The 23848-nt window shown below is 45.4% G+C and overlaps 1 protein-coding gene across 2 annotated transcripts; it reads left to right on the forward strand.

Moving 5' to 3' along the window:
* METTL2A (methyltransferase 2A, tRNA N3-cytidine) lies at positions 1-23702 on the forward strand. Of its 2 annotated transcripts, XM_055258396.2 has the most exons (9): positions 1-153; positions 360-451; positions 2342-2700; positions 3836-3885; positions 9091-9151; positions 13970-14109; positions 18170-18276; positions 21317-21382; positions 22181-23702. In XM_055258396.2, the coding sequence occupies exons 1-9, from the start codon at positions 44-46 to the stop codon at positions 22333-22335; spliced, it is 1140 nt and encodes a 379-aa protein (XP_055114371.1). In that variant the 5' UTR covers positions 1-43; the 3' UTR covers positions 22336-23702. The 2 variants fall into 2 exon arrangements, with proteins under 2 accessions (XP_055114371.1, XP_063485396.1); XM_063629326.1 differs by lacking the exon at positions 21317-21382 and having other exon boundaries at positions 14-153.
* Positions 23703-23848: the final 146 nt, after the last annotated feature.

Genomic DNA, 23848 nt, shown 5'->3' on the forward strand with positions numbered 1-23848 from the left:
GTTCTCGCGTTACGGAAAGTAAAGTGTTTCCGGCTCCGGTGTCATGGCCGGCTCCTACCCTGAAGGTGCACCTGCAGTCTTCGCCGATAAGAGGCAGCAGTTCGGAAGCCGGTTCCTGAGCGATCCGGCGCGCGTCTTCCACCACAATGCCTGGTAATCACCTTGCCCCTCGCCCGGCCTGTCGCTCGCCCTCTGTCCCGCCGCCTCGGAGCACTCCGAAAAGCCCCTGGCCGCCGGCCACGAGTCCAGCTGCCTTACCCGAGTCACTCTCCAAAGGGAGAGAAACTTCCTAGGCCAGCGACTTACCCTGCCCGCAGCCAGGACCTGAATCCCCTAAGCTGCCCGTTTGATTTTCTCAGGGACAATGTGGAGTGGTCGGAAGAGCAAGCCGCGGCGGCGGAGAGAAAAGTCCAGGAGAACAGTATCCAGCGAGTGTGCCAGGAGAAACAAGGTGCGCTTAAATGGGCTCTCATTGGTATCAACAGCCAGCGTACTGCCGAACGCGCCCTCCCGGAGAGGCCAGGGAACCGCGGCCGCCCAGATCCTTTATTCCTGGCCTGATGCGGATCTCAGGAGTAGAGCAGGACAGGGAGGGGATGAGCAAGGAGGGAAAAGGGCTGCATTGCTAACAAAATCTTAAGTCATAGAGGGTTTTTTTTTTATATATACTTTTACTTTAGAGGAGGGTAATTTTGTCTTTAATTATGTTGACTAGACCCACGTTGATATGGCTAAACAATGACAACTGTGTGGTCATGCGATCATCTTAGAACCTGTACTTTCTAAATGATTTGCATTTTCCATGAGATGTTTCCACTGAAGCTTCATTTAAGTGATTAGATTCTAAATATTGTTGGGAGGGGGGCTAATGACTGGTGACTGTGTGTCTATTATTTGTGTGATGGTTATGAGAATTTAGGGCTTCAGTCAAGGAAAGGTGGATGCAGCAGAGTGGAGATAAGTCTAGTAAGTCTAGCCAAAGAAAAGGAGGTCCTTGCTTGAGAGGTGGATGATTTCACTGCATAATATCCCTAGATACTAAAAGTAGGACTGATTATTCCAGACAATTGAAGGTAGGACTACAAATTTAGTACCCGCTGAAAGAGTTCTCTACAACAAGAAGATTCCAGTTACAAAACACTCACCCTGCATAGTTTGACAGCAACTAGATCAAAGCAAGTTAAGAGTTGAAAGGGATTTTGAAAATCATGTAGTTCAATATTCTCTTTTTATGGTTAAAGACACTTGGACGACAGGACATTAAGTGCTTTTCCCAGAGGTAAGCAGTCAGTAGTAGCAGTAGTGGAACTAAAATCCTATTTCTTAGGGAGTTTTGGTTGATTCAGCAGGTGAGTTGTGAGTTGTTAACACACTTCTTAGTGGATTCCAACTTCCATTGTCACTGTCCTGCTCAATTTGTTAGGTTTTTATTCTTTCTTTTTTTTTTTTTTTGGAGACGGAGTCTCACTCTGTCACCAGGCTGGAGTGCAGTGGTGCGACCTCAGCTCACTGCAATCTCCTCCTCCCTAGTTCAAGCGATTCCCCTGCCTCAGCCTCCCGAGTAGCTGGGACTACAGGTGTGCACCACCACACCCAGCTAATTTTTTGTATTTTAGTACAGACAGGGTTTCACCATGCTGGCCAGGATGGTCTCAATCTCCTGACCTCGTGATCTGCCTGCCTCAGCCTCCCAAAGTGCTGAGATTACAGGCATGAGCCACTGGACCTGGCTACTTTTAGGATTTTTTAATAGTTAAAAGTCATCCAGCTGGGCGCAGTGGCTCATGCCTGTAATCCCAGCACTTTGGGAGGCCGAGGCGGGCGGATCACAAGGTCAGGAGATCGAGACCATCCTGGCTAACATGGTGAAACCCCGTCTCTACTAAAAAATTAGCCGGGCGTGGTGGCAGGTGCCTGTAGTCCCAGCTACTCAGTAGGATGAGGCAGGAGAATGGCGTGAACCCGGGAGGTGGAGCTTGCAGTGAGCCGAGATCACACACCTGCAGTCCAGCCTGGGTGACAGAGCGAGACTCCGTCTCAAAAAAAAAAAAAAAAAAAGTCATCCAAAGATGTAGGAGGACACTTGATAGGTAGTAAGTTCTCTGGTTGATTGTTCAAACAAAATTTAGACTCTCCTGTAATGACGGATAGGGGCATTCAGGTATAATGCCAGATGGCAGGACTAAATGACCTCAGAAATGCCTTCAGTTCTGGGACTGTGGCTCTACCTGAGGATACTTTTAGTATTAAAGTGACATTTGGTAAAGCAGGATGATTGACATTAGATATAAATAAAATATTTGAGAGCTGGTTCTTAAAATTTTTTCTTAAATATTTACAGTTGATTATGAGATCAATGCCCACAAATACTGGAATGACTTCTACAAAATCCACGAAAATGGGTTTTTCAAGGATAGACATTGGCTTTTTACCGAATTCCCTGAGCTGGCACCTAGCCAAAATCAAAATCATTTGAAGGATTGGTTCTTGGAGAACAAGAGGAGTGAAGTACCTGAATGTAGAAACAATGAGGATGGACCTGGTTTAATAATGGAAGAACAGCACAAGTGTTCTTCAAGGAGCCTTGAACATAAAACACAGACACCTCCTGTGGAGGAGAATGTAACTCAGAAAATTAGTGACCTGGAAATTTGTGCTGATGAGTTTCCTGGATCCTCAGCCACATACCGAATACTGGAGGTAACCTTTTATTGTCTTGGTAGTGGGGTATGTGAAGCTATTATATTTGTGCACATGAGGTAGCACAGAGAGGCTGACAACAAAAGTAACTTCTATTGGATGATGCTGACTAGACTTGACCCTTATATTAGCCTGGAATCACCTCCATTTTTGAACTGATAAAATGCCCTCAATGCAGGCCAGATATCTAGTGGTCATGACGGACAAAGATCACACGGGAATAGCATGTCACTTCCAAAAATTGTATTAACAGCATCATGCTGTACCTGTCACATGCCACTGCATCATACAGGTGAAAGAGCTCAACATGATCAGGCTATAACTCTGGAAAAAAGTCCCAGATCAGAAGACAAATTGTTGCTTCTCTTCTAATACATTTATAGGAACGGAGAGGGTAGTTAGGATGGTGCCTGTGTCTTAGGCCTGGGATAATTCTCTTCCTCTGCGTTTGGATGGTGTCGCAGAGTCTAGACCTGGAAAAATGTCTAGATTGGTATAATGTAAATTCATAAATGGGGACTGTACACATTACTGGAAGCTGGTTCTGGAACTGGTTAGCCTTGGGATTGAGTCCTATGGTGTGATCTTAGACAATTTCCTTACCTTCTCTGAGCAGTGAGACTGCTGCCTCTGCACCTTGTAGTTATGAGGATGGAGATAATGTATGTAAAATGGCTAAGAACAGTACCTGGCACATAGTTAAGCCCTTAATAAATAGTTGCTGTCTTCATTACCATGCAGCACTGTGTTTAGGACAAGGTTGCCAAGGTCCCCTTTTCATACATTTTTTAGCACAGTCTATTACAAATATTTTCACAATAATAATATAAGCTCAGTAAGAAAATACTTCATCTACAGGACCATCTGCTAGAACTCAAAAGATAAAAGCAATCCTTGCCCTTTTTTCTAGACCAGCTCATTTCTGCTAATAAAAACCCATGCTCTTGTCTTTTAAGGGTTCCTGAAGTCAAGAACAAAATCAACAAATGTCATAGGTACTGTTTAGCTCTGATCACTACACCTTCCCTAATACAGTTAGGCCAGATTCTTGTTGATTATTATTTTTCTAGCTTTTCTAGCTTTAGGGAATTAACTCTGGAAAGTTCTGTGATTAATAGTTCATTTCTGTCTGCAGGTTGGCTGTGGTGTGGGAAACACAGTCTTTCCAATTTTACAAACAAACAAGTAAGTATGTTGTAAAAGTTTATGACAGCAAAGAAGATAAAAGTGAAGGTTGGCTGAGCGCATTGCTTCACGACAGTAATCCCAGCACTTTGGGAGGCCAAAGCAGGATTGCTTGAGGCCAGGAGTGTGAGACCAGCCAGGGCAATGTAGCAAGAAAAAAAAGTAAAGGTTTTTTCAAAACTTGCTGCATCAAACTATCAATAAGGGTTATTGGAAAATATGGATTATGTCAGATTCAGATTTCTACATTGTTCATTTATGGATTGTTTTAATTTGATTATCTTTGTCATTTGGAAAATTAGACTTAAAACTTGCTAGTGTTAACGTTTAGTGCCTTCTTCTAAGGAACAAATGTGTTCAACTTTTCCGTTCTCATGATCTCTGAAGAACAGTCAGTGGCTGAGTTGTCATCACCCCCATGGTAGAGTTGAGAAAGCTAACATACATGAAGATGTCTCCTGTTCTGACGAAAACACACTGGTTTTGTGTACTTAAACAGAATGCTTCTGACACCAAATGTGCGGGGTTTTTGCCAACACTGACCAATTCAACAACAGCTGGGTGTCCTACAATTCAATTCTGACACTGTCTACTTGGAGTTGGTATCAGATCCCACAAGTTAAGGGTTCGGTCCCAGAAGACTGCCCCCGACTTCAGATGCCAGTTGTGAATCTCGCCCTCCGTGTTTCTACCCTACAGGCTGTAAATCAGGGGAGCCCTATCTCCAGTTCAGTAATTTGCTAGAATGGCTCACAGAACTCAGGGAAACAGTTTACTTAAATTTATGTGTTTGTTATGAAGAATACAGATTAACAGCCAGCTGAAGAAGTAATTAAGGTGGGGTTCAGAGGATCTCACGCTCAGGAGCTTTGACCCTGAGGAGCTTAGTGCAGCGCCCTCCTAGCACACGGATGTGTTCACCAAACTGGAAGCTCATCAAGGGGTTTTTTTTGTTTTGAGACAAGCTCTTGTTCTGTCATCCCGACTAGAGCACAGTGGTGCGCCCATAGCACACTGCAGGCTCAAACTCCTAGGTTCAAGCAATCCTCTCACCTCAACCTCCCAAGTAGCTGGGACTACAGACACATGCCACCATACCCAGCTAATTTTTGTTTATTTTTTTGTAGAAACAGGATCTCACTTTGTTGCCCAGACTGGTCTCAAACTCCTGGGCTCAAGTGATCCTCTTGCCTCGGCCTCTCAAAGTGCTGGAATTACATGCATAAGTCACCGTTCCCAGCCTCAAGAGTTTTTATACAGCTAGGACACAGACTCATGGGAAAATTAATTTTAAAAGGAGAAGAAGAAAATAGCTTTCATACAGCATAATCTGCATTTCTATTCAGGACATTGGTGGGTGAAGCTGAAAGTTCCAATCAGTTTGCCCTTACTAGTGTTGGCCCCACCCTAGGTCATCTCATTAACATAAATTCAGTGTGGTCCTGAGGGAGTTCATTATGAATAACAAAAGATACAGAGTCTTGCTTCACCACCCAGGCTAGAGTGCAGTGGCACGATCTCCACTCATTGCAACCTCTGCCTTCCGGGTTCAAGTGATTCTCCTGCCTCAGCCTCCCTACTAGTAGCTGGGATTAAGGGTGCATGCCACCACACACAGCTAATTTTTATATTTTTAGTAGAGACAGGGTTTCACCCCATTGGCCAGGCTTGTCTCGAACTCCTGACCTCAGGTGATCCACCCACCATGGCCTCCCAAAGTGCTGGGATTATATTTTTTTTTATTTTTTTTGAGATGGAGTCTTGCTCTGTCGCCCAGGCTGGAGTGCAGTGGCGCAATCTCGGCTCACTGCAAGCTCTGCCTCCCGGGTTCACGCCATTCTCCTGCCTCAGCCTCTCCGAGTAGCTGGGACTACAGGCGCCCGCCACCACGTCCGGCTAATTTTTTGTATTTTTTAGTAGAGACGGGGTTTCACCGTGGTCTGGATCTCCTGACCTCGTGATCCGCCCACCTTGGCCTCCCAAAGTGCTGGGATTACAAGCGTGAGCCACCGCACCCGTCCAAGTGCTGGGATTATAGGTGTGAGCCACCGCGCCCAGCCTGCTGAGGAAATTCTTAAGGTTTTTGGAACTCTGTGCCTGGAACCACAAAGACCAACACCAGATATATTTATTACACCATACCTATTTTGTTTTGTTTGAGACAGAGTCTTGCTCTGTTGCCCAGGCTGGAGTGCAGTGGTGTAATCTTGGCTCACTACAACCTCTGCCTCCTGGGTTCAAGCGATTCTCCTGCCTCAGCCTCCCGAATACCTGGGATTACAGGCATGTGCCACAATGCCCAGCTACTTTTTGTATTTTTAGTAGAGTTGGGGTTTCGCCATGTCAGCTAGGCTGGTCTCGAACTCCTGACCTCAAGTGATCCACCAGCCTCAGCCTCCCAAAATGCTGGGATTACAGGCATGAGCCATGGCTCCCGGCCCTATAGCTGTTTTTAAACCCCTTGTGGAAATGACATTCCAATTCTGTATTCATTATTGGAATCCACTGTTTCTCAAAAGTTTCATATAATATATACTTTGCCAATTTAGCCCACAGTATTCATTAACAGGATTGAGTAAAACATTAGCCTCGTTACTAATACACATTTAAATATTTCTACAATTTGTTCTCAGAAATTTCTAAGAAAATGGCAAGTCCTAGTAGCTAACACTGAAGAAAAGAGATTGTTCTGCTCTTCAAGTTACACTGAGGAATCCACCTCAAATGGGAGATTGACTTAGCTTCAAGTTACAGCCATTAATCATCAGTATCATCAATGTAAAACTGAATGTAGATGGCATCTTTGCCACAGCCTCTTTATGCCATTTAAATAAGATCGCTGTGTTCAATATCTTGCTAGAACCCACTTGTTCATGTAATTCACTGGCTTAGAATGGACATGTTTTCTACTGCCTGTGAATCCGGTTTAAATTGTTGAGCATAGTTTTCAAAGTCCTCTACGAGAGTGTGCCCTGTAAAGTGTGTCCTCTTATCCCTCAGTGCACTGGTCACACCTTGCATGTCTTCCCCTGACTCCGTACCTTTCCAAAATGTCCTTTGTTTCTACTACACTATTTCCTTCCTTCCTCATATTCTAGATCAGAAGCATCTAGAAAACTTCCCTAGTCGTTATCGTCCAGCTGCCTCACTCTACAGTCTTTTTTGAGATGGAGTCTCAGTCTGTCACCCAGGCTGGAGTGCAGTGACTCGATCTCGGCTCGCCGCAACTCTGCCTTCTGGGTTCAAGCAATTATCCTGCCTCAGCCTCCCCGAGTAGTTGGGATTACAGGTGCCCACCACCACACCCAGCTAATTTTTGTATTATTGATTGATTGATTGGTTGATTGAGACGGAGTTTTGCTCTTGTTGCCCAAGCTGGAGTGCAGTGGCACGATCTCGGCTCTCCGCAACCTCCACCTCCTGGGATCAAGCAATCTCCTGCCTCAGCCTCCCAAGTAGCTGGGACTACAGGCATGCGCCACCACACCCAGCTAATTTTGTATTTTCAGTAGAGACGGCGTTTTCCATGTTGGTCAGGCTGGTCTCAAACTCCCTACTTCAGGTGATCCACCCGCCTCAGCATCCCAAAGTGCTGGGCATTTGTATTAGGCATTAGAGATGATTTAATGTATGCAGGAGGATGTGTGTGGGTTGTATGCAAATGCTACACCCAACACCATTGTGTAAAAGACTTGAGCTGGATACCAAGGGACAACTATATGACCTGTAGAAAACTTAAAGAAAAGCACGGGCCAGGCGTGGTGGCTCACCCTTGTAATCCCAGCACTTTGAGAGGCAGAGGTGGGCAGATCACCTGAGGTCAGGAGTTCGAGCCCAGCCTGGCCAACATGGTGAAACCCCATCTCTACTAAAAATACAAAAATTAGCTGGGCATGGTGGTGTGCACCTGTAATCCGAGCTACTTGGGGGGCTGAGGTAGGAGGATCACTTGAACCCAGGAGGCAAAGACTGCAATGAGTCTTTTAGAAAGCAGAAGCTGAGTCTGATAGAACTTAGCCCATGACCTTAATGGGTACGCGGCAGATGCAGCTGCCTAGCTGATTCGAGGACAGGACAGGCATGGACCCTGCTTTCGGAGCAGTGCTGTGAAATAGAACTTTGTGCAGTGATGGAAATGATCTGCATCTTCACTCTCCCTTATGGTGGTCATTAGCCACTTGTGAAATGTATCTAATGGGACTGAGAAACTGAATTTCTAATTTAAGTAGCCTCAGGTAGCTAGTGATTACCGTAGCAAATGCTGCAGTTCCCCAGGTTTTTCGTCTTGATTATACCTCCCAGAAGTTGTCTGCTCCAAAGGTCAACAGTTCAGCAGGAAGCAGAGCCCATGCCTTTGAGAGGCTGGAGGTATGCATACTTCCAAAAATCCCAGGGTCTCACTCAAATAATGAGCCCAACAGTGCAGAAGAGCTCTGGGCTGTTGTTTCTAAAACACAAGCATACAGCCTTCCTCCTCTCCCATTTTTATTTAGACCTGTACTAACAAAAAGAATTCTGGCATTACAAATTGTTTTGTATTTTGATGTCTTCAGAATAAATATATAATGTGCTTCATAATTGGAAGCAATTTTGATGATCTTAAAATCAACATTTTTTGTGTTGCTACCTTGTGCTGAGACTTGTGCTAGATAGTGAGGATACCAAGAAAAATAAGCACAGGGATTTTGTGGTGTTCATCTTTATCTCCTCAGCATCTAAGATAATACACAATGCATAGTGGGCTCTCAGCAGTGTTTGGTGAACTAATAAGCGAAAGATGTAATCGCCGCTGTCAAAGCACTCACTCACTATGTGGTGGGCGCCAACAGACAGGTACAGATGTGTTCCTGGTGTGGAGAAAGTGCCAAGGTAGCTCAGCGAAGAAAAAAATTCTTGTGGTGCTATCAAGCAAGGCTTCATTTGAGGGAAAAGTAGGATTTCTGTAGATGGAAAAAGAGAAGACATTGATTTGAAATTCACTGGTTGTTTTATAAACTTCATATTAGCTATGTCCACAGAACCTCCAAAAGGATATAATTCAAAAAGGATTTTAACCAAAATGAAATATGTTGTGACTAATAGATACGGTTTATTTGAATGAATGATAGTTTTTCCCATTTGATATTTTAACTGTGCTACACAAGAATGAGAGTAGACATAGCTTGATTTGTAGTCTCATTGTTCTGTCTTTTCTGCCCATTTCAGTGACCCAGGACTCTTTGTTTACTGCTGTGATTTTTCTTCCACAGCTATAGAACTGGTCCAGGTGAGTACAATGGGAAATTACCTATCAGTAGTTTCCACTGATTAAAGGGAAAAGGTTCTCCTAAAAATCAAGGTCTCTGGCTGTGTTCTTATATGGTCTGTGTTCTTATGGTCTAAGAGTAAAAGATTTACTGATAACAAGCATACCTTATTTTATTGCAGTTCACTTTATCACACTGTACAGATGTCGTATCTGTTCATATATTGAAAGTTTGTGGCAACCCCACATCAAGCAAGCCTACCGGTGCCGTTTCTCCACCACCATATGCTCACTTAGTGTCTGTGTGTCATGCATTGGTGATTCTCAGAATATTTCAGACTTTTTTACTGTTATGTATGTTATAGTGTGTGATGTTACTGTTGTACTTGATTTGGAGTTCCACTAATCATATCTGTGTAAGGTGGTCAACTTAATAAATGCATGTGTTGTGACTGCTCCACCAACCTGCCATTCCCCCATTTCTCTCCCTCTCCTCAGGTCTCCTTGTTCTTTAAGACACAGTATTGCAATTAGGCCACTTCATACTCTACAGTGTCCTCTGTGCGTTCAAGTGAAAGGAAGAGTTTCACCATGTTGCCCAGGCTGGTCTCGAATGATAGCTTACACTTGTGTTGTAATTATTGAATTTAATACACAATTGCATAAACTAATGAAATACGATTGCAGGCCGATGCGGTGACTCAGGCCTGTAATCCCAGTACTTTGGGAGGCCGGTGCGGGCAGATCACGAGGTCAGGAGTTCAAGACCAGCCTGACCAAGTGAAACCCCGTCTCTACTAAAAATACAAAAAAATTAGCCGGGCTAAAAATACAAAAAATGGCACACACCTGTAATTTCAGCTACTCAGGAGGCTGAGGCAGGAGAATCACTTGAACTCAGGAGGTGGAGGTTGCAGTGAGCTGAGATCGTGCCACTGCACTCCAGCTAGACAACAGAGCAAGACTCCATCTCAAAAAAATAAAAATAAAAATACGTTAATGGTCGGCCACAATGGCTTAACGCCTGTCATCCCAACACTTTGGGAGGCCGAGGCAGACGGATCACTTGAGATCAGGAGTTCAAAACTAGCCTAGGCAACATAGTGAAACCCCATCTCTACTAAAGAAAAATAACAAGAAATTATCCAGGCATGGTGGTGGGCACCTGTAGTCCCAGCCACTCAAAAGGCCGAAGCAGGAGAATCGCTTGAACTGGGGAGGCAAAGGTTGCAGTGAGCCAAGATCGTGCCACTGCACTCCAGCCTGGGCAACAGAGTGAGACTCCATCTCAAAAAAAAAAAAAAAAAAAAAAAAGAGAAAGAAAAAAAACCAGTTTATTGCTAAAACATGTTAATAATCATCTAAACCTTCAGCAAGTTGTAATCTTTGCTAGTGGAGGGTCTTGCCTTGATATTGATGGCTGCTGACTGATCAGGGCGGTGATTGCCAAGGGCTGGGGTGGTGGTTGCCAAGGGCTGGGGTGGTGGTTGCCAAGGGCTGGGGTGGTGGTTGCTAAGGGCTGGGGTGGTGGTTGCCAAGGGCTGGGGTGGTGGTTGCCAAGGGCTGGGGTGACTGGCAGTTTCTTAAAATAAGGTAACAGTGAAGTTTACCATATCAATTGGCTCTTCCTTTCATGAAAGATTTCTCTGTAGCATGCGATGCTGATAGGATTTTGCCCACAGTAGAGCTTCTTTCAAATTGAAGTCCATTCTCTCAAACCCTGCTGCTGCTTTATCAACTAAGTTCGATGCCATGTCAAAGCAAAAAACCTTTCTTGCCATTTCAAAACAATGTTCATAGCATCTTTACCGGAGTAGATTTGATCTCAACCACTTTCTTTGCCCAACCATAAGAAGCAACTCATTATAGATAAGGATGCTGGTTTTAAAAAAGAAAGAAACAATAAGACTAAAAAAGAAGCAGCAACAAGATTGCAGCAATTCAGTCACATCTTCAGGCTTCACTTTTTTTTTTTTTTTTTGAGACTGGTTCTCACCGTGTTGCCCAGGCTGAAGTAGAGTGACACAATCATAGCCCACTGCAGCCTTGAACTTTTGGGCTCAGGCGAACTTGATGAGATGATTCCATTGAGGTTCTTTGAATTACAAGTAACAGAAACATCTGGACAAACTCAAAGCAATAAAGGAGAATGTCATAGAACCTAAGGGCACAAAATACAGCCCCAAGTTCCTGGTATCTTACCTCTCATTGTCCAGGGCCCATTTGTTTTTCCCTCTTTGCATACCAGCTTTCTCTAGTCAGTTTTTCCTAGTTTTGCACGTGGCCCCAACGTGCTTGCTCCTCCCAGTCCCTTACAAGCTCACCCTGTTCAGGGGTTCATGGTGCCTCACTAAAATGATTGTGTCCCAGTTCTGAAGTCCCAGGAAAGTCTAGTTAACACAACCTAGCTGATAAATACAGCAGCCCTGTTTGAATCAGCTTTGGCCAATGAGAAACAAACTCACATATTTGGAGAAGACGGACATTGAGGGTAGATGTCTTAAAATGTATCTGTTATGGCTGGGCGCAGTGGCTCACACCTGTAATCCCAGCACTTTGGGAGGCCAAGGCCAGCGGATCACGAGGTCAGGAGTTTGATACCAGCCTGACCAATATGGTGAAACCCCATCTCTACTAAAAATATGAAATTTAGCTGGGTGTGGTGGCACGCACCTGTAGTCCCAGCTACTTGGGAGGCTGAAGCAGAAGAATCGCTTGAACCCAGGAGGCGGAGGTTGCAGTGAGCCGAGGTCGCACCACTGCACTCCAGCCTGGGTAACAGAGCAAGACTCCATCTCAAAAAAAAACAAATGTGTCTGTTACAATTGGCCAGGCATGGTGGCCAGCACTTTGGGAGGCTGAGGTGGGCAGATCACTTGAGGTCAAGAGTTCAAGACCAGCCTGGCCAACAGGGTGAAACCCTGTCTCTACTTTAAAAAACACAAAAACTAGTCTGGGTGCAGTGGTTCATGCCTGTAATCCCAGCACTTTGGGAGGCTAAGACGGGCAGATCATCTGAGGTCAAGAGTTCCAGACCAGCCTGGCCAATATGGTGAAACCCCATCTCTACTAAAAATACAAAAATTAGCCAGGCATGGTGGTAGGTGCCTGTAGTCCCAGCCACTCGGGAGGCTGAGGCAGGAGAATCGCTTGAACCTGGGAGGCAGAGGTTGTCATGAGCCAAGGTCACACCATTGCACTCCAGCCTGGGCTACAAGAGCGAAACTCCGTCTCAAAAAAAAAAAAAAAAATACAAAAACTAGCAGGACATGGTGGCATGCACCTGTAATCCCAGCTACGGGGGAGGCTGAGGCAGGAGAATTGCTTGAACCCGGGAAGCAGAGGTTGCACTGAGCTGAGATCGTACCACTCCAGCCTGGGCAACAGAATAAGACTGTCTCAAAAAAAAAAAGTGTCTGTCACAATTATGTATGCAATGTATGCAATGCTGTTAGGGCAGATTAGGAATTGGTAGTGCCATGCTTTTAGAATTATTCATGCAGTTAAAGACCAAATGAATATTGAAGCCTATCTTTACTTCAGTTTTTGATAACAAAGTACATTTTCTACATCTACAGAAATTGATTTTCCTGAAGAATTCTACGGTTTGTGTAATATTTTCTAGTTGGGAGTTGTTTTAAATTGTGTGCTTTGTTGTTTGTTTTGAGACAGGGTCTCAGTCACTTAGGCTGGAGTGCAGTGGTACAGTCAAGCTCACTGCGGCCTTGATCTCCTGGGCTCAAGTGATTCTCCCGCCTCCTGTGTAACTGGGACTACAGGCACATACAACCACACCTGGCTAATTTTTTTTTTTTTTGAGACGGAGTCTAGCTCTGTTGCCCAGGCTGGAGTGCGGTGGCGTGATCTCAGCTCGCTGCAACCTCCGCCTCCCAGGTTCAAGCGATTCTCCTGCCTCAGCCTCCAGAGTGGCTGCGATTACAGGTGGGCGCCACTGCACCCAGCTAATTTTTTGTATTTTTAGTAGAGATGGGGTTTCACCATGTTGGCCAGGCTGGTTTTGAACTCCTGACCTCAGGTAATCTGCCCACCTCGACCTCCCAAAGTGCTAGGATTACAGGCATGCGCCTGGCATTTTTTTAATTTTTTGTAGAGATGAAGTCTCACTATGTTGCCTAGCTGGTCTCAAACTCCTGGGCTCAAGTGATCCTCCTGCCTCAGCCTCCCAGGGTGCTGTGATTCTAGGCGTGAGCCACCATGCCTAGCAGATCGTGTTTTTGTTTGTTTTTTGTTTTTGTTTTTGAGATGGAGTCTCCCTCTGTCGCCCAGGCTGGAGTGCAGTGGTGTGATCTCGGCTCACTGCAAGCTCCGCCTCCCGGGTTCACGCCATTCTCCTGCCTCAGCCACCCAAGTAGCTGGGACTACAGGCACCTGCCACAACGCCCGGCTAATTTTTTGTATTTTTAGTGGAGATGGGGTTTCACCATGTTAGCCAGGATGGTCTCAATCTCCTGACCTCGTGATCTGCCCGCCTCGGCCTCCCAAAGTGCTGGGATTACAGGCATGAGTCACCACATTCTTGCCATTACTTTCAATAGCAAAAACCGCAATTACTTTTTCACCAATCTGTATAATGATTAGAAATATATCCCCTACTCGGGAGGGTGAAGCAAGTGATCCTATCACATGAACCCAAGAGTTTGAGGCCAGCCTGGGCAACATGGGCAGATTTTGCCTCAAGAAAAAAAAGAAAAAAGAAATATGTCCCTCTTTGTGAAGTAGCAGCAGTTACATTTAAAATTTAAAACAAGATAATCTTTTCTTTAGGCTATGTTAATATTTTCTAACTTACTTGTCTCTTCCACTTCCATTTGTCTGCAGACAAATACAGAATATGATCCTTCTCGGTGTTTTGCCTTTGTTCACGACCTGTGTGATGAAGAGAAGAGTTACCCGGTGCCCAAGGGCAGTCTTGATATTATCATTCTCATATTTGTTCTTTCAGCAATTGTTCCAGACAAGTAAGTTTGGGTCCCTTGGCCGGTAGTGTCTCTTTGGTGAGGGACCTTTTTTTTTTAAGATAGGGTCTTGCTCTGTCAGCCCAGGCTGGAGTGCAGTGGCACGATCATGGCTCACTGCTGCCTTAACCTCTTGGGCTTAAATGATCCTCCCTCCTCAGCTCCCCAAGTAGGTGGGACCACGGGCATGTGTCACCAGTCCTGGCTAATTTTCGTGTTTTTAGCAGAGATGGGGTTTTGCCATGTTGCCCAGACTGGTCTTGAATTCCTGGGCTCAAGCGATCCTCCCACCTTGGCCTCCCAAAGCGCTGGGATTATAGGTGTGAGCCACCGTGCCCATCTGGCGAGGGACCTTGATATTAGAGTTGGGCTCGAAGTAAAAAGAATTTTGTTTATGTTCTGATAGACACAAAGAAGCCACACCATTTGTAGTGATGTGAGCATCTCAACCATTTTCCTAAATTTGTCTTGATGCCCAACTTCTCTTCTGGCCTGGAAACTTCCATAGTAGTTGGTTCTTCATTTCTTTGTTGTGGCTCAACATTGGGAAAGAATGGGAAATCAGTCTCTAATGAGTGTGTGGGGAAATTCCTATTGATAATCTCATCACATGCCGTTTTAGAACTGTGGGTGTCACAGCTTTTAGGTAATGTCTCATTATTGGCCTTTTATTTTATTTTATTTTATTTTGAGATGGAGTCTCGCCCTGTCGCCTGGGCTAGAATGCAATGGCGTGATCTAGGCTCACTGCAACCTCTGCCTTCCCAGTTCACACAGTTCTCCTGCCTCAACCTCCCGAGTAGCTGGGATTACAGGCACCCGCCACCATGCCCAGCTAATTTTTGTATTTTTAGTAGATACAGGGTTTCACCATGTTGGTCAGGTCAGGCTTAAACTCCTGACCTTGTGATCTGCTTGCCTCAACCTCGCAAAATGCTGGGTGAGCCACCACACTGGCCTTTTTTTTTTTTTTTTTTTTTTTTTTTTTTTTTGAAGATGGAGTCTTGCTCTGTTGCCCTGGCTGGGGTGCAGTGATGAGATCCTGGCTCACTGCAACCTCCACTTCCCAGGTTCAACCAATTCTCCTGCCTCAGCCTCCCGAGCAGTTGGGATTACAGGTGTATGCCACCATGCCTGGCTAATTTTTGTTTTTTTTTTTTTTTTTAGTAGAGATGGTGTTTCACCATGTTGGCCAGGCTGGTCTCGAACTCCTGACCTCATGATCCGCCTGCCACAGCCTCCCAAAGTGCTGGGATTACAGGCGTGAGCCACCACGCTCAGCCTATTGGCCTTTTAAGTGCTTTAAATAAAACAACCTTATTAGCAACACGAAATTTACATTGAACCTTAACTAAGGTGTTCTCTGATGCTTTCAGTGTTTTAGAAAAATGTGATACAGAATTCTATAAAATCAGATTCAGATTAAAGGAAAGTCAAATGCTATATCGTAAAATACACCATTAAAACTTCATATGCATAGGTAACCAGTGGTCCTATGAAACTACCTTCTCTCTTTTTTTTTTTTTTTCTGAGATGGAGTCTCACTCTGTTGCCCAGGCTGGAGTGCAGTGGTGAGATCTCGGCTCACTGCAACCTCTGCCTCCCAGGTTAAAGCGATTCTTCTGCCTCAGCCTCCCGAGCAGCTGGGATTACAGACAAGCACCACCACACCTGGCTAATATTTTTTGTGTTTTTAGTAGAGATGGGGTTTCACCATGTTGGCCAGGCTGGTCTTGAACTCCTGACCTCAAGTGATCCACCCACCTCGGCATCCCAAAGTGCTGGGCTTACAGGCATGAGCCACCGCACCTGACCAAAACTACCTTCTCAAGGAAGCAGAGTCAGATGGTGGCTAAGAGATTCAGACACCATTGACTAATTCCATGGAAGCCTTTGTCACTGCCAGAGTGCAGTGAGTCTGGACAGGCTGGGGGTTGGCACATGTTAGGGTAAACTATACCCATGAAATCATGAGATTAGAGACTTCAAACATCTCCTCATTTTGTGTCATCAGAGTCCTGCAAAGGATGATTAAGTAAATTAGTGTTAAAGGTCAAGGTAAGCTGGTGTTAGGAAGCCAGATTACATGACTAGAGACTGCAGGGACCAGTGATTGAGATCCTGGTTTATCTTCCAGAGTCCAAGGACCCCTTGCTGGCTGCACAGGATATGAGCTTTGAGTGATTGACCTTCCTCTAGGAGGCCACACTTCCTCTAGAAGGGTACTGAAGTCATCCAACCTGAGAGGATGAATGTGAAATAAAGGCATATGCAGGATAACCCAAAAGGCCTACCATGGTTTTAAACTTTAATAATTGCAGAGGTTGACCAGGCATAGTGGCTCACGCCTATAATCCCACCACTTTGGGAGTCTGAGGTGCGAGGAGTGCTTGAAGCCAGGAGCTCAAGACCAGCTTGGGCAACAAAGAAAGACTCCCATCTCTACTAAAAATAAAAATAAAAAATTAGCCAGGTGCATGTCTGTAGTCCCAGCTACTCAGAAGGCTGAGGCAGGAGTATGGTTTAAGCCCAGGAGTTTGAGGCTGCAGTGAAGTGAGCTATGATCACACCACTGCACTGCAGCCTGGGTGACACAGTGAGACCCTGTCTCAAAAAAAACCTATGACCTTAGAAGTTTCAGTGCTACAAACTTTTTAAAAATTGACATGGACTAAAACAAATTATTAAAATTTAAAATTCAAGCCAGCCACAGTGGCACACACTTTTAGTCCCAGCTACCTAGGAGACTGAGGCAAGAGGATCACTTGAGCCCAAGAGTCCAGCCTGGGCAACATAGCATAGCAGGACCCCAGCTGTTTTTTGTTTGTTTGTTTGTTTTCTGAGATGGAGTTTCACTCTTGTTGCCCAGGCTGGAGTGCAGTGCTGTGGTCTTGGCTCACTGCAATCTCCACCTCCCGGGTTCAAGCGATTCTCCTGCCTCAGCCTCCCAAGTAGCTGGGATTACAGGTGCCTGCCACCATCCCTGGCAAATTTTTTTGTATTTTTAGTAGAGACAGGGTTTCACCATGTTGGCCAGGCTGGTCTCGAACTCCTGACCTCAGGTGATCTGCCTGCCTTGGCTGTTTTTTTGTTTTTTGTTTTTTTTAAGTGGGAAACATTCATTATGCAAAATTTAAATAGACTTTGAAATTTTTTTGGTGAAGTTTGTAGCATTTAGACTTCTGAAGTTATGAAAGCTTCAACCTGCACCAAGACTTTTGAAGAACACTGCATATGGAAAGCGCAGACCTAAGTGTAAAACCTTCTGTCTGTTATACTCATTTGCATACTGATTGTACTGCCATGTAACTTGTAAGTTCTTGAGGACAGGTCTTCATTTAACAAACAGAAAGATACAGCCCTTGCATTGAAAGAGCTCAGGTCTAATGGTGCAGGCAGATAAGTCACCTAGCAGAACCCACTGGATGTTCAGGATTCCACTCAGCCACAGGAGCACAGGGCAAAGATGGCTATCTAGGACAGTGGGGAAGTGAACCAGATGGAGAGCAGAGAACTTTTGTTTGTTTGTTTTTTGGAGACGGAGTCTCAGTTACCCTGCGGCCCAGGCCGGAGGGCAGTGGTGCAATCTTGGCTCACTGCAACCTCCATCTCCCAGGTTCCAGAAATTCTCCTGCCTCAGCCTCCTGAGTGTCTGGGATTATAGGCACACGCCACCATGCCTGTATTTTTAGTAGAGACGGGGTTTCACCATTTTGGCCAGGCTGGTCTCAGACTCCTGACCTCATGTGATCCACCTGCCTCAGCCTCCCAAAGTGCTGGTATTACAAGCATGAGCCACCGCACCCAGCTGGGAGCAGGGAACTTTCTTATAGCAGAAGCGGGCTGTCCTCGGGCCTCTTCAGGCTGAAGGCAGTGGATCGAGGCCACAGCTGTGAGCAGGCAGCTAATGTCCTTCAGTTCTAACTGAAGAGTAGAGGAGCTTAGATCTCAGACTTGGTGTGTCAGTTGAGGAAGTCCACTGGCTTTTTGGGATATGCTACAGGGAAAGAGAACGCTGTCTTTAAGGAGACCTGATTGACCGTCATTCCCTGCTGCTCCACAGGATGCAGAAGGCTATCAACAGGCTGAGCAGGCTTCTGAAACCTGGGGGGATGATACTTCTGCGAGATTACGGCCGCTATGACATGGCTCAGCTTCGGTTTAAAAAAGGTATTTTGAGAGTGCTGAATCCTAACCACTAGAGATCATGTCCTTTGCAGGGACATGGATGAAGCTGGAAATTGTCATTCTCAGCAAACTAACACAAGAACAGAAAACCAAACACCGCATTTTCTCACTCATAAGTGGGAGTTGAACAATGAGAACACATGGACACAGGGCGGGGGACATCACACGCTGGGGCCTGTCTGGGGGTGGGGGAGCTGGGAGAGGGATAGCATTAGCAGAAATACCTAATGTAGACGACGGGTTGATGGGTGCAGCAAACCTCCATGGCACATGTATACATATGTAACAAACCTGCACGTTCTGCACATGTACCCCAGAACTTAAAGTATAATTAAAAAAAAAAAAAAGGTGTTTGGCCACTATAATCAAAAAATGGTGCTGCCATCAGAATAGAAACTCTAGAATTAGAACTCCTTATATAAAGCCATTTAATATGTGACAGAGTAGTATATTTTTTTAAGAAAACTGAAGAGGCTTGTATAATCTAGATATTGAGGTCTTTTTAAGTAAGACAAGCTACCTTTAGAAGAGCTTTTATTAGAAACACATTTGAAAGACAGCCGGACGCAGTGGCTCATGCATGTAATTCCAACACTTTGGGAGGCCGAAGTGGGCGGATCACCTGAGGTCAAGAGTTCGAGACCAGCCTGACCAACATGGAGAAACCCTGTCTCTACTAAAAATACAAATTAGCTGGGCATGGTGGCACATGCCTGTAATCCCAGCTACTCGGGAGGCTGAGGCAGGAGAATCGCTTGAACCCAGGAGGCGGAGGTTGCAGTGAGCCGAGATCGCACCATTGCACTCCAGCCTGGGCAACAAGAGTGAAACTCTGTCTCAAAAAAAAAAAAAAAGACATTTGAAAGACATAAATAATTTTAAATGTGGCATGACAAAAGATGCCATTAAAAATGTAAAAGGCAAATGACGGAGTAAGAAGGAATATTTTCAGTGCATATAATAGATAAAGACTTAATATCTTTGCTCTTCAAGGAGCTGTCATGAAACTGATAAGGAAAAGATCAGTGACCCACCCAAAAAACAGGCGAGGAGTATTTAGTCAGTTCACAGAAGAACATATCTAAATGGCCAGTAAACAACACTTCAAGGAAATAAAAATGACGAGTTAGTACTTCTTATTGCTGGCCAATTCAAAGAAAGAGGTGCATTCCTTCATTACTGGTAGAAAAAGAAATTGTTATAGCCTTTTTTTTTTGAGATGGAGTTTTGCCCTTGTTGCCCATGCTGGAGTGCAATGGCGCAATCTCTGCCTCCTGGGTCCACCTGCCTTGGCCTCCCAAAATGCTGGGATTACAGGTGTGAGCCACTGTGCCCAGTGTTACAGCCTTTTTTTTTTTGAGACGGAGTCACTCTGTCTCCTAGGCTGGAGTGCAATGGCACCATCTTGGCTCACTGCAGCCTCTGTCTCTTGGGTTCAAGCAATTCTCCTGCCTCAGCCTCCCGAGTAGCTGAGACTACAGGCATGTGCCACCACGCCTGGCTAATTTTTTTGTATTTTTAGTAGAGACAGGGTTTCACCATGTTGGTCAGGCTGGTCTCGAACTCCTGACCTCAGGTGATCCACTCACCTCGGCCTCCCAAAGTCCTGGGATTACAGGCGTGAGCCACTGCGCCCGGCTTACAGCCTTTTTTTAGGCACCCAATTATTGTTCAATCCAATCTTTTTTTGAATGTAGTCAAGAACTAGCACATAATACATGCAGGAGCAAAACTTTGTAAACAAAGTGAATGCCTCTGGATAGGGAGATGTCATGCTTGTCACCTGAGGTGGACCCCATACCACTGAACTTGGAGGGATTTCTGTTCTGTATTCAGTGAGAGGAGAGCAATGTGCAAGGGAGTATTTTAAACTCTATCCCCATATACCAGTATCTGCAGGGAAATAAGTATACATGTGTGACGATTTGGGCATTTGGGAAGGTCTAGAAGTATGTGCCAGGCCGGTAAACTGAGGTAAGGTCAGGGTGGTTAGCAGCAGAAGGGAAAGTGTGTTCATGATCAAAACAGCATCTGAGTTGTATTTATGATTCTGTAGACACATGAAGAGACATGCAAAGGACAGTCACCACCAAAATGGTGATGGTTGTCTCAAGTTTCCTTAAACTCAGCTGTATTGCTTAATTAAAAAAAAAAAAAAAAAAAAGGCCAGGCACGGTGGCTCACGCCTTTAATCCCAGCACTTTGGGAGGCCAAGGCGGGTGGATCACCTGAGGTCAGGAGTTTGAGACCAGCCTGGCCAACATGCTGAAACCCTGTCTCTACTAAAAATACAAAAAATTAGCTGGGTGTGGCGGTGGGAACCTGTAATCCCAGCCACTTGGGAGGCTGAGGCAGGAGAATAACTTGAACCTGGGGAGGCGGAGGTTGCAGTGATCTGAGGTCACGCCATTGCACCCATCCTAGGCAATAAGAGCGAAACTCCATCTCAAAAAAAATAAATAAATAAAAAGTTTGTGCTGTTAATTTAATGGGTTTGGGAGAGTGAACAAGTGGTTTTCATCAAACAATTCTAGAGTTTTGGAGTGGGGTGCTTAGGAACCTCATGTTTTCTGACATTGTGACTTACTCCCATTGAGCTGCTCTTCCCAAAGCACTGAGGCGGGAGTGCTCTTCACCCAACCAACTGACCTCTCAGTTAACATTCCTTAGGCCGGGCGCGGTGGCTCATGCTTGTAATCCCAGCACTTTGGGAGGCCGAGGCGGGCAGATCACGAGGTCAGGAGATCGAGACCACAGTGAAACCCCGTCTCTACCAAAAATACAAAAAAAATTAGCTAGGCGTGGTGGCGGGCACCTGTAGTCCCAGCTACTCCGAGAGGCTGAGGCAGGAGAATGGCGTGAACCCGGGAGGCGGAGCTTGCAGTGAGCCGAGATCGTGCTGCTGCACTCCAGCCTGGGTGACAGAGCAAGACTCCGTCTCAAAAAAAAAAACAACATTCCTTAGCAATGCAAGTCAAAGAAGTACTTTAAAGTCTCTAATTTTTAACACATCACTCTGCAGGTCAGTGTCTATCTGGAAATTTCTATGTGAGAGGTGATGGAACCAGAGTTTACTTCTTCACACAAGGTATGAAACACTCATCTTTTTACGCTAGAAGTCCCCAGTACCAGATGAGATGGTCTTCAAGGCACGTTCAGAAGGAAAACTATCTGGCCCCTCCTGCCTTTTAGGCAGGCCGTTTCCTGCGGTTCGCCACTGCTCACACCCTCCTCCACCCTGGGCTAGGCTACCCATGGCAGCCAGCCACTCAGGCCCCCAGGCAGCCCTGGCTTGTCCATGCCTTCAGTCCTGCTCTGCTCTCCCTGTCTGCCACTGTCCAAAATGGGAAGCCTGCCCAGTCTGCAAGGCTCATCTCCAGTCCAGCCTGTCTCACCTTCTACACGGGGTTGTGCTTTGGTGTGCCCGGGTCAGGGTGAACTCTGGGTTCTAGGGGTGCCGGGAACTGCTCTCCTCTGCAACTGGCCCGTCCACAGTCTTCATCCTTCACCTGGGCCTTCCGTTCCTGGGCCCTTTTTAGGGTCACCTTCTTTGAGCCTTTGGTTAAGATGATGAAACCTCTTTCCTAAAACAATTGCTTTGACACACATAGATATTTTTGCATAAATTTTAAGGTGTTCATAGAGCCTAAAGGCCAAATAGAAACCAAAGGTTTTTAAAAAAGGAAAAACCGCAGCCCATAGGCAGTGGCTTCCCCCACCTAACCATGAACTTGCTGTTACCAGGCCACCACTGCATTTATAACTAAATGGCCATGTGAAAAACACGACAGCAACTTCCCAGAGCCCCATTTAACAAGCACTTAGTAGATAAAAATGCCTTTTCTTGAGGGGAAAATGCATAAACATCTTTTATTTTCCACACTAGAGGAACTGGACACACTTTTCACCACTGCTGGACTGGAAAAAGTTCAGAACCTGGTGGACCGCCGACTGCAGGTGAACCGAGGGAAGCAACTGACAATGTACCGGGTTTGGATTCAGTGCAAATACTGCAAGCCCCTTCTGTCCAGCACCAACTGAGAGGCACCTGCTGCCAACACGATGCAAGCCCATTGTGTTTCCGGGCTTTTAAAAAAAAAAATTTGTAGCACCGGGCCTGGTGGTGCATGCCTATAATCCAGCCACTCAGGAGACTGAGGCGGGGAGGATCCATTGAGCCCAGGATCCAGACTGGGCAAAATAGCGAGAGACCCTGTGTCTGAAAGTAATAATACAAATAAAAAGAATATAAATGAGGTCTCCTTGATGTCGGACAATTCAGGAATTCAGGCTTGAACCTTAAACCTAGGAAAAGTTACTTTGTATCAGGAGTCTAACAATTATGCTTTATATTTTAAAACATAATTTTCTCAAGTTCTTTCTTTGAGATCTCAATCTGTCTTAGCATTTTGTAACTAATAACTGAAATTTTATTCAAAGGAATTGTAAACCTTAAACCACCAATTCATTTCCATGTGAAAAGGTGTTATATATGACAGGTGTTTTTTACTGTAATTGCGTTAAATCTTTTGAGAGTGTAAGTGCCCGGCTAGGCAATTGCAGTTAATACATACAGAGGTTAGTGAAGGGCTTATTAAGTTGTAGGGGAAACAAGCTGGAAAGAATCAGATCAGATATTTTCCTGACCAGAAAAAATGACCCTGTAGAGAGCATCAAAATGTGGTGTTCTTGTTGAGTAATTGATCATGGTCTTCACTTTATCTTAGTTCCGCCAGGCGCGGTGGCTCACGCCTGTAATCCCAGCACTTTGGGAGGCCGAGGCGGGCGGATCACGAGGTCAGGAGATCGAGACCACGATGAAACCCCGTCTCTACTAAAAAAAAATACGAAAAATTAGCTGGGCATGGTGGCGGGCGCCTGTAGTCCCAGCTACTCGGAGAGGCTGAGGCAGGAGAATAGCATGAACCCGGGAGGCGGAGCTTGCAGTGAGCCGAGATTGCGCCACTGCACTCCAGCCCGGGCGACAGAGCGAGACTCCGTCTCAAAAAAAAAAAAAAAAAGGAAAGTAAGGACTTTTCGACCAGGCGTGGCAGCTCACGCCTATTATCCCAGCACTTTGGGAGGCCGAGGTGGGCAAAGGAACTCCTCCTGGACCGAGGAGTTCCAGTCCAGCCTGGCTAACATAGTGAAACCCCGTCTCCACTAAAAAATAAAAAATCAGCCCGGCATGTTTGTGGGCGCCTGTAATCCCGGCTACTCAGGAGACTGAGGTAGGAGAATTGCTTGAACCTGGGAGGCGGAGGTTGCAGTGAGCCGAGATGGTGCCATTGCACTCCAGCCTGGGCAACAAGAGCGAAACTGCATCTCAAAAACAAAGATGCCCAGCTTTCACCTTGTTGATGTTTTTCTAAATTTTGGAATAATAAACTTATATAGGAATACTGCAAGAATAGTCCATTTTTTTCTGATGTCCCAACATCACCAAATATATTACCAAATATATCCATCACAAGTAGGAATACATGGAAACATTAATGCCAGCCACTAACCATTCATGTTTACCCAGTAGTCCCAATAATAGCTTTGTCACACA

This window comes from Symphalangus syndactylus, chromosome 20 (assembly GCF_028878055.3).
Source record: "Symphalangus syndactylus isolate Jambi chromosome 20, NHGRI_mSymSyn1-v2.1_pri, whole genome shotgun sequence".
Lineage (NCBI taxonomy): Eukaryota > Metazoa > Chordata > Mammalia > Primates > Hylobatidae > Symphalangus > Symphalangus syndactylus.